The sequence below is a fragment of the Salvelinus fontinalis genome, chromosome 9 (genome assembly GCF_029448725.1).
Source record: "Salvelinus fontinalis isolate EN_2023a chromosome 9, ASM2944872v1, whole genome shotgun sequence".
Taxonomy (NCBI): domain Eukaryota; kingdom Metazoa; phylum Chordata; class Actinopteri; order Salmoniformes; family Salmonidae; genus Salvelinus; species Salvelinus fontinalis.
Genome location: NC_074673.1, coordinates 20,845,221 through 20,856,259, shown reverse-complemented (window position 1 = coordinate 20,856,259; position 11,039 = coordinate 20,845,221). Strand labels below are relative to the sequence as shown.

The 11,039-nt window shown below is 46.3% G+C and overlaps 1 protein-coding gene and 1 long non-coding RNA gene across 5 annotated transcripts in view; one reads left to right on the top strand and one right to left on the bottom strand.

Moving 5' to 3' along the window:
* The window catches only part of LOC129862250 (IQ motif and SEC7 domain-containing protein 3-like), a 40,369-nt gene extending 36,535 nt beyond the window's left edge, over positions 1–3,834 (bottom strand). For all 3 annotated transcript variants that reach the window (XM_055933725.1, XM_055933727.1, XM_055933726.1), the window contains exons 1-2: positions 2,862–3,834; positions 391–465 (exon numbers count right to left, since the gene is read on the bottom strand). In XM_055933725.1, coding sequence (XP_055789700.1) covers positions 391–465; positions 2,862–3,394 — 608 coding nt within the window. In that variant the 5' untranslated portion in view covers positions 3,395–3,834. The remainder of the gene's footprint in view (positions 1–390; positions 466–2,861) is intronic.
* Positions 2,210–10,333, top strand: LOC129862251 (uncharacterized). Of its 2 annotated transcripts, none has more exons than XR_008760740.1 (3): positions 2,210–2,418; positions 3,764–7,354; positions 9,376–10,333. It is a non-coding gene; the product is annotated as an uncharacterized LOC129862251 (long non-coding RNA). The 2 variants fall into 2 exon arrangements; XR_008760739.1 differs by lacking the exon at positions 2,210–2,418 and adding an exon at positions 3,246–3,334.
* The last annotated feature ends 706 nt before the right edge of the window (positions 10,334–11,039 follow it).

The following is an 11,039-nucleotide window of genomic DNA, read 5'->3' as shown; positions in this document are numbered from 1 at the left end:
ACACACACACACACACACACACACACACACACACACTGAAGGGAGTTCCACGGGGGCAAAATGACAGAGCCATTAGATAGCCCTGCTGAGAGAATCAGTAATGGCACTGCAGGGTAGACTGGAGAGAGGGAAGATCAAAGTAGAGAGGGAGAGACACACAGACAGACAGAGAACGAGAGAGAAAGCAAGAGAGAGAAAGCAAGAGAGAGAGAAAAAGAGAGCTAGAGAGAGAGAGAGAGAGAGAGAGAGAGAGAGAGAGAGAGAGAGAGAGAGAGAGAGAGAGAGAGAAAGAGAGTGAGAGATGTGAGAGAGAGCGAGAGGACAAGAGGGGGCAGAGGGAAAAAACTATCTATGTGGAGTGTTTTCAGAGTGGGGAAGCCACAACCTTACCTGGAGGAGCCAGTGAGAGCAGCTTCTGGAGCCTCTGGAGCAGGACAACAGAACTGATGTAGTATTGTCTGACTCCTGTAGAGGGATAGAGGACGAAGAGAGGAGAGAGGGCAGAGGAGATAGGAGTGAGGGAAAAGGGGGCAAAGCGGGGGTATAGTGTGAGTGTTTCTTTACTCTTAGTAAAACAGCCGAGTTGGCTCAAAACCAAATTCTCTCAACACACACACACACACACATGCGCACACACACAAACCTTAAAACAACAAAAACAGAATTCAGCTATCGGGCATATTTAACAAATACAGACAGATGGTTACTCTCTCTCTCTCTCTCTCTCTCTCTCTCTCTCTCTCTCTCTCTCTCTGTCTGTCTCACACAAATACACATGCACACACAAACATACACACAAATTTGCAGTGTTTGCTTGTTGCCATGCCAAACATTGTCATAACAATGTCAAAATGTATAGCTTGAGAAAGATAGTCAGAAGAGATAGCTAGACCTAAGTCATCAGTGATGTATTTTGGGGTCTGGGGTGTTTCAGGTCTCTCAACATCAGATTAGTTGTTGTGATGATGTATGGAAAACTGAGCTGCCTCCCGAAGTTGACCTTCAACTGCCAGGCTTCTGCTGTCACGAGGAGACCAGTGTCCTGGCAAATGACTTGGGCTTTTCCCCAGCTCTGACAAATGTAATGGCTTGCTTTTTGATGCATGCAAGCGTTTTTCAAGAACTGTTTTAGAAAGAGTTCAATCCCAGCTGCTTATAAAAAAGCTTATAGGACCAGCCGGGACCTGGTAACAGTGGAATTCTCTGTCTGTCTCTATTGGCCATAGCAAGGTCACCTCTCTGTCTGTACAACACAAACACAAACACACGTCTCAGCCATTACATCTCTAATACCGAGAGCAGATTAATATTTTAACATGACACGTCTCCCTCTGCTCTCTCTCCTTCTCTCTGCTCTCTCACTCCATCTCTCTCTCTAACCTAGCCCCATTGCCCTAGCCTAGACTCTCACACGCATTATTAACCATCTAGGAGCGAGAGGTCAGAACACACGGTTACTCTTTCTCTCATCTCTCTCTCTCTCTCTCTCTCTCTCTCTCTCTCTCTCTCTCTCTCTCTCTCTCTCTCTCTCTCTCTCTCTCTCTCTCTCTCTCTCTCTCTCTCTCTCTCTCTCTCTCTCTCTCTCTCTCTCTCTCTCTCTCTCTCTCTCCAGAGAGTAGGGGATTACAGTTCGCTCCATGGGCTAAGTGGGCCAGATACGTGTGGATCAGCTGGAGGGGGGAGAAATAGGGGGAGAGGAATGATACTTTCATCAATAGGCAGACTCAGGTGCAGTCCCCCCCCCCCCCAACACACACACACAGACACAACCTATTTCAGCATGTACAGTATGTTATACAGTCTGCCGATCCCCCCGCAAAAAAAAAAATAGTTACAAATAAATTACAGTTTGTGCACTGCGTAATGTGAGAAGAATAATGCCAGTTATATGGATAGGAATAGTTGAAGGGAGAGAGAAATATAAATATCTATATAAATAGATATTTTCTACTGTATATATCCTGTATGCCATAGCCTCTAGGTTTCCAAAGACAGACAGCTCTAATATCAGTAAGAGTCCACAGGTCCAGCCTGATGGAACTGTGGTTGTTCGTCACAGCCAAGCATCATCAATCTTGCATTTTGTTCCTCTCTTCTCCCCTCCTCTATTCCCTCTTTACTCTGTTCTTGTCCCCAGAGGGGGTGGGGGGGGGGGGGGGTAATCACAGACACACAGTCAGACAGACAGACAGACCCTCCCCCCCCCCCCCCCCCCCCCCCCCACACACACACACACACACACACACACACACACACACACACACACACACACACACACACACACACACACACACACACACATAGATACACACACAGACACATACGCAGACATACAGTACACTCCCACACACACACAAAGGGTTTTGTTCAAATTGATTCAGAACCACGGAGAGGGCTGCTACAGCTATAACAGTAGAGGTGAGCTGCATTTATTCTTAACAATTACAGTACAGCAGTTGTAGAGTTGTATTGAATCCAACTAGGTCTATGGTCTCATAATTTAAACTGACCCCTCAATCAGGTTTCAAAGCAGTGTTTCTTTGCCAAGAGTGCAGCATGCATTTGAGCCATATCCCTCCGAACAAACACACACACACGCACACATGCACACATACACATGCACGTACACACACACCCCACACACACAGCTGTTTGTTATATAATCTCCCATGTTTTGGTCTATCTTGGCAAATAATCCGCTTCTGTAAATTCTCCACGTCACTCTCATGATGATCCTACCGTTGTAACAGCCAACTTCGGCAGGCTGGCAGGCTTATATTTTACAAACGGGACATTTTTGAGTTGCCACACACACACTTTATTTTGTTCGCGTTGCTAAAGGCTATAGTAAACAGACTCACTCTGATTGCCTGGCGAGAGCCAGCGAGCGACAGAAAGTGGTAGGAGTGAGGGGAGCTATGGGAACCAGGGGAACCAGTGTGTGGCTGCTGTCCTCCCCCTCACCCGGGATGGCCTTGCCTTGCAGAGGGCTCAGTGACTGTGGCTGGGGATGGGCCGGTACCAGCTGCATGTCCTCCGGATTGGCGGGTTGAGGAGAGGACTTTTCTGGCTCAGCAGGAGGAACCTCAGGCATGGGCTGGGCGGGCAGAGAACCGGTGTCTTGTGGGTACGGATGTTGATGCTGAGGATGATGACAATGAAGGCTCAGGTTGTGGTCTGGGTGATGATGGGGAGGTTGTACACCTCTTGCTTCACGCAGATTCCTGTTCTCCCCAAGCAGCTCATCCACGCGTCGGTCCAGTTCGTCAATGCGCAGGCGTTGTGTTTGGATGAGGCTCTGCTGGTTCTGAACAATAGTGGTCAGTTCTCTAAGGTACAGAACCACCTGAACTGGGTTCTCTAGCAGGCTGGTCCCCTGCACAGCCATGACCATAGAGAGAGAAAGAGATAGCAAAGGAGAAAGAGAAAGAGAGAGAGATGATCAAGTGTAGAGGAGAGGTAGCCTAAATTCCTTCTTCCTGCTAGAATAGATGAATGAGATGAGAGGTCTTCCTCCTCTCTTCTCCTTAGCTTTTTATTCTTCCATTAGTCTCTCCTTTTGTTTGACTCTTCTCTTCTGTTTTTAATCCTCTGTTCTGTTTCTGAGATGATCGGTAGCGAAGAGACAGATAAATAGGCTACTCCGTTTCAAAATGGAAAGAGAGAGAGAGAGAGAGAGACATAGAAAAAGAGAGATAATGATCTGATGTAAATATTCCTGTCTTCCCGTGATAAGAGATTCTCTCTCCTTTCTCCCTCGCAGACACTGATACAGCTCTGCTGAGTGCTGCTGCTGATGGAAGGATCCAGATCCAGATGTGACCGGAGGAGGGGCGCAAGGCGAGTTGGGCAAGGGTGTGTGGCGTCATCACACATGAATGCGCACACGCACGCGCACACACAGCCTAGTGTGTTTAACACTCTCCTCTCTGTATCTCTGTAGTTATTTACTGTAGGCTTATTTCTGAATTATGTAACACATGCTCTGTCTGCGCACTATAGCCCGTCACACACACAAGTACACACGCACGCGCACACACAAACGCACACTACCGCTCCGTAGCAATCACATCTGTAGCCATGAAATGCTTTGAAAGGCTGGTCATGGCTCTCATCAACACCATCATCCCAGAAACCCTGGACCCTCTCCAATTCGCATACCGCCCTAACAGATCCACCGATGATGCAATCTCTATTGCACTCCACACTGCCCCTTTCCCACCGGGAGAAAAGGAACACCTATGTGAGAATGCGGTTCATTGACTACAGCTCAGCGTTCAACACCATAGTGCCCTCCAAGCTCATTACTGAGCTAAGGACACTTGGACTGAACACCTCCTTCTGCAACTGGATCCTGGACTTCCTGACGGCCCGCCCCAGGTGGTGAGGTGAGGCAACAACACACCGCCACGCTGACCATCAACACGTGGGCCTCTCAGGGCTGCGAGCTCAGTCCCGTCCTGTACTCCCTGTTCACCCATGACTGCGCGGCTACGCACGATTCCAACACCACCAGACACCACAACGGTGGTAGGCCTGATACCCACACACATACTACACTAACACACACACACACTCACACTACATATGCTCACACACACAAAACACACACCCACATGCATATTGACGCCACGCACACAAACACTCAAACATTGACACACTTTCACACTGCACATACGACTGCACATACGCTGTTGCTACTCTGTTTGTTATATATCCTGATTTCCTAGTCGCTTTTACCCCTACACAAATGTACATACTGTATTACCTCAAGTACCTCAACTACTTCGTACCCCTGCACATTGACTCGGTACTGGTACTCCGTGTATATAGCCTCGTTATTATTTTTATTGTGTTACTATTTCCTTTTTTTGAGCAAACATTTGTCTTACTTTTCAACTCTACATTGTTGGGAGTGGGCTTGTATGTAAGCAATTCACTGTGAAGTTTACACCTGTTGTATTCGGCACATGTGACCAATAGAATTAGATTAGATTTGACACACACACACACACACACACACACACACACACACACACACACACACACACACACACACACACACACACACACACACACACACACACACACACACACACACACACACACACAGAGCTCTGTAGAAATCTGTACAGAGTTCTGGTGGTCGACACCAGAACTACACTGGACTTTGTGCAAACTGGAAACCACGTATCCTGAGGGCACATTTATTGTAGCTGGGGACTTAATTAAAGGAAATCTAAGGAAAACGCTCCAGAAATTCTATCAGCACATGGCCTTTGCTACTCACTGCGAGAGCGTTCTTGGCCATCGTTATTCTCCTTTCAGGGACAGCTACAAGGCCCTCTACCCACCCTTCCTTCTGGAAATCTGACCACGCCTCTATCCTGCTCCTCCCCCTTATTGGCAGAAACTTAAGCAGGAAGAACCCGTGGTAAGGACTGTTCAACATTGGTCTGACCAATCGGAATCTATGCTTCAAGATTGTTTTGATCAGGCGGACTGGGATATGTTCCAGGTCGCCTCTGGGAATAATATCGAAGTATACACTGACTAGGTGACTGGATTCATCAGCCCACTGGGTTCATACTGGGTTCATACTGTGATGATTAGAAACCGTGGATTGATGGCAGCATTCGTGCAAAACTAAAAGCGAGGACCATCGCATTTAACCACGGCAAGGTGGCTGGGAACATGAACATGTACAACCAGACCAACTATGACCTCCGTAAGACAATCAAAGTGGAAAAACTTTAGCATAAAGACAACGTGGAGTCACAATTCAACGGCTCAGACATGAGATGCGTGTGGCAGGGACTACAGACAATCATGGATTATAAAGGGAAAGCCAGCTACATTGTGGACACCGACACCTCGTTTCCGGACAATCTAAATACCTTTGCCTGCTTCAAAGAAAACAACAGTGGGCCACCGACGTGGGCCCCACCACTCACTAGGACTGTGTGCTCCCGATCTCTGTGGCCGATGTGAGTAAGACATATAAGCATGTTAACCCTCGCTAGGCTACTGACCCAGACTGCATCCCAAGCCGCGTCCTCAGAGCATGCGCAGACCAGCTGGCTGGAGTGTTTACCTATGTATTCAATCTCTCACTAACCCAGTCTGTTGTCCACACTTGCTTCAAAATGTCCACTATCGTTCCTGTACACAAGAAACTGAAGGTAACTGAACTAAATTACTATCGCCCCGTAGGAGCTTACTTCTGTAATCATAATGTGCTTTGAGAGGCTAGTTAAGGACCATTTCCCCTCCATCTTACCTGACACCCTAGACCCACTACAATATGGATTGTGCCCCAACAGATCCATGGATTATGCAATCGCCATTGCACTGCACACTGCCCTATCCCACCTTTACAAGAGAAATACCTATGTAAGAATGCTGTTCAGCCTTCAACACCATAGTACCCTCCAAGCTCATCATTAAGCTCAGGGCCCAGGGTCTAAACCCCTCCCTGTGCAACTGGATCCTGGACTTCCTGAAGGGCCGACCTCAAGTGGTGAAGGTAGGCAACAACACCTCGGCCACGCTGATCCTCAAAATGGGGGCCCCACAGGGGTGCATACTCAGTCCCTGTTCACCCATGACTGCGTGGCCATGCATGTCTCCAATCATCAAGTTTGCTGATGACACAACATTGTTAGGCCTGATTAGCAACAATTACGAGACAGCCTACAGGGAGGAGGTGAGTGCCTTGGCGGAATGGTTCCAGGAAAAAAAACTCTCCCTCAACAACAACAAAATTATGAAGATTATCGTGAACTACAGCAGACGACACAGTGCACACCCCCATCCACATCAACGAGACGGCAGTGGAGAGGGTCAAAAGCTTCAAGTTCCTCTGCGTGCAAATCACTGATGACCTGAAAGTTCCCTTTACACAGACAGTAGGGTGAAGAAGGTGCAACAGTGCTTCTTTAACATCAGGAGGTTGAAGAAATTCGGCTTGGCACCTAAGACCCTCACCGACTTCTACAGATGCACCATTGAGAACATCCTGTCGGGCTGTATCACCGCCTGGTACAGCAATTGCACCGTCTGCAACCGCAAGGCTTTCCAGAGGATGGTGAAGTCAGTCCAACACATCATCGGGGGCCCACTGCCTGCCCTCCAGGACATCTACAGTGTCAAAGGAAGGCCAAGAAGTTCATGAAAGACCCCAGCCTGTTCACCTGCTACAATCTAGACGGTGGAGAAAGTACAGGTGCATCAATGCTGGGACCGAGAGACTAATAAACCGATTCTATCTCCAGACCATCAGACTGTTAAACAGTCACCACTAGCCGGCCTCTGCCCTGAACATCAGACACTGTCACCAGCCGGCTACCACCCGGTACTCTACACTACACTTTAGAGACCGTTGCACTATGTACATAGAGTCATTGAACAATGGTCACTTTAAGAATGTTTACATACTGTTTTACTCACTTTATATGTATATACTGTATTCTAGTCATGGCTGCATTTGGAAAGTATTCAGAACCCTTGACTTTTTCCACATTTTGTTACGTTACAGCCTTATTCTAAAGTTGATTAAATGAATTGTTTTCATCATCAATCTACACATAATACGGCATAATGACAAAGCAAAAACAGGTTTTTAGAAAATTTAGAAAATGTATTACAAATAAAAGAACTGAAATATCACATTTACATAAGTATTCAGAGCCCTGGTGCCAGGTTTCCACCAGATGTGACGCTGGACATTCAGGCCAAAGAGTTCAATCTTGGTTTCATCAGACCAGAGATTCTTGTTTCTCATGGTCTGAGACTCCTTTAGGTGCCTTTTGGCAAACTCCAAGCGGGCTGTAATGTGCCTTTTTCCTGAGGAATGGCTTCCGTCTAGCCACTCTACCATAAAGGCCTGATTGGTGGAGTGGTGCAGAGATGGCTGTCCTTCTGGAAGGTTCTCCCATCTCCACAGAGGAACTCTGGAGCTCTGTCAAAAAGCGTTCTTGGTCACCTCCCTGAACAAGGCCCTTCTCCTCCGATTGCTCAGTTTGGCCGGGCGGCCAGCTCTACAAAGAGTCTTGGTGGATCCAAACTTCTTCCATTTAAGAATGATGGAGGCCAGTGTATTCTTGTGGACCTTCAAGGCTGCAGAAATGTTTTGGTACCCTTCCCCAGATCTGTCTTAACAAAATCCTGTCTCTGAGCTCTATGGACAATTGTTTCGACCTTGTGGCTTGGTTTTTGCTCTGACATGCACTGTCCAACTGTGGGACCTTATATAGACAGGTGTGTGCCTTTCTAAATCATATCCATTTAATATAATTTAGCACAGCTGGACTCCAATCAAGTTGTAGAAACATCTCAAGAATTATCAATTTCGAGTCTCATAGCAAAGGGTCTGAATACTGTAAATAAGGTATTTCTGTTTTTGCTTTGTCATTAGGGGGGTATTGTGTGTAGATTGATAAGGAAAAAAAAAATATTTAATAAATTTTAGAACAAGGCTGAAACATAACAAAATGTGGAAAAAGTCAAGGGGTCTGAATACTTTCCGAATGCACTGTAACTACTGCTATACACACCTTTTCTATTCACAAACTGTCTATACATACCATTCACATACTGTAAATATACACTATTTATATTCCGGACTCAGGTCCGGAACCTAATTTCCTGCAATTCTATCCATTTGGCAATGGGGTTTTGTACTGTGTATTTATATACAATATATACTTGTGTATTCTCGAAATAGCTCCTTCTACTGTTGCTCATTCTAATGTTGCATTTTAGTTACACTATTTATACACACCACATATTTTTTTATTTACTGGATTCTTGACATAGCTCACTCTAATATATCTACTGCTGTACATATCATTCCTAGTCTATCTTGTGTAAATTCTGCCGGTGTAGATAGGGTGTAGATACAGTATGTATAGATTGCAATTGGATTACTGTTACAGTGCTATGTGGGTTGTTAATTGGATTTGTTTGTGTACCTGTTTGACATTTTATTATCTTCCTGTCTGGGTTGGCGCCCCCCCCCCCCCTTGGTTTGTGCTGTGGTGGAGATCTTTGTTGGCTATACTCGGCCTTGTCTCAGGATTATAAGTTGGTGGTTGAAGATATCCCTCCAGTGGTGCGGGGGCTGTGCTTTGGCAAAGTGGGTGGTGTTATATCCTTCCTATTTGGCCCTGTCCGGGGGTATCTTCGGATGGGGCCACAGTGTCTCCTGACCGCTCCTGTCTCAGCCTCCAGTATTTATGCTGCAGTAGTTTGTGTCGGGGGGCTAGGGTCAGTTGGTTATACCTGGAGTACTTCTCCTGTCTTATCCAGTGTCTTGTGTGAATTTAAGTATGCTTTCTCTAATTCTCTCGTTCTCTCTTTCTTTCTCTCTCTGAGAACCTGAGCCCTAGGACCATATGTCAGGACTACCGGGCATGACGACTCCCTGCTGCCCCCAGTCCGCCTGGCCTTGCTGCTATTCCAGTTTCAACGGTTCTGCCTGCGTTACGGAACCCCTACCTGTCCCAGACCTGCTGTTTTCAACTCTTAATGATCGGCTATGAAAAGCCAACAGATTTATTCCTGATTATTATTTGACCATGCTTGTCATTTATGAACATTTTGAAAATCTTGGCTCTCTCTAATTTTCTCCTTCTCTCTTTCTTTCTCTCGGAGGACCTGAGCCCTGGGACCATACGTCGGGACTGCCGGGCGTGGTGGCTCCTTGCTGTCCCCAGTCCGCATCGCCTTGCTGCTGTTCCGGTTTCAGCTGTTCTGCCTGCGGTTATGGAACCGCCACCTGTCCCAGACCTGTTGTTTTTCAACTCTTAATGATCGGCTATGAAAAGCCAACTGAATATTATTCATGATTATTATTTGACCATGCTTGTCACTTATGAACATTTTTGAACATCTTGGCATAGTTCTGTTATAATCTCCACCTGGCACAGCCAGAAGAGGACTGGCCACCCCTCATAGCCTGGTTCCTCTCTAGGTTTCTTCCTAGGTTTTGGCCTTTCTAGGGAGTTTTTCCTAGCCACCGTGCTTCTACACCTGCATTCTAGCTGTTTGGGGTTTTAGGCTGGGTCTCTGTACAGCACTTCGAGATATTAGCTGATGTACGAAGGGCTATATAAAATAAACTTGATTGATTGATTGATTGACTCTTAGGAGCTCGCTGCACCCGCTGTAACATCTACTTAACTGTGTACTTGACCAATAAACGTTGATTAGATTTGTGCGGTGGTTGTCTCAGTCTACAGCTGTGTCTGTCTCTAGGTCATCATTGGTAGGCCTAATGGTTCACATAGGTCATCTGGACAAAATGGTCAAATAAAGGCTGAATGAAATCAAACTGGTGTTTTGATTCTGCGCTGTGTTGTTGCTATCGTAACCCATTACTGACTGTTGCCATGGTGATCCCCTACTGACTGTGCTGTTGCCAAAGGGCTGCTTGCTTACTGTCATCTACGGGTGTGTTTGACCGGTCTCCTATCCTGTTGGTAATGATTAATTATAATACTATTTCTGTTGTGTGTGTGTGTGTGTGTGTGTGTGTGTGTGTGTGTGTGTGTGTGTGTGTGTGTGTGTGTGTGTGTGTGTGTGTGTGTGTGTGTGTGTGTGTGTATACACATTTTACAATAAGTCCTCACAAGAATAGCAAACCAACTAAAATTCAGAGAACTGAGGACATTTTGCCGGTCCTCACTTGTAAAAAGTTAGAATTAGGGTTATTGTTAAGGTTAGAGGTTAGTGGTTAGGTTTAGGGTTAGGGTAAGAGTTAGGTTTAAGGTTAAGGTTTATTGTTAGGGGTAGGGGAAGATAGGGGTAGGGGAAGGTAGAATTTTGAATGGGAATCCAAAAAGTCTTGACGTGTATAGTAAGACATTGTTTGTGTGTGCGTGCGTGCGTGCGTGTGAGAGAGAGAGAGACAAGATGACAGATGGTTTCTATGGTGCAGCAGTAGACAAGATGAAAGGAGCGCTTTTCTTCTGTGATATAACACACACACACATACATACACACACACACACACACACACACACACATGCCTATTCCCA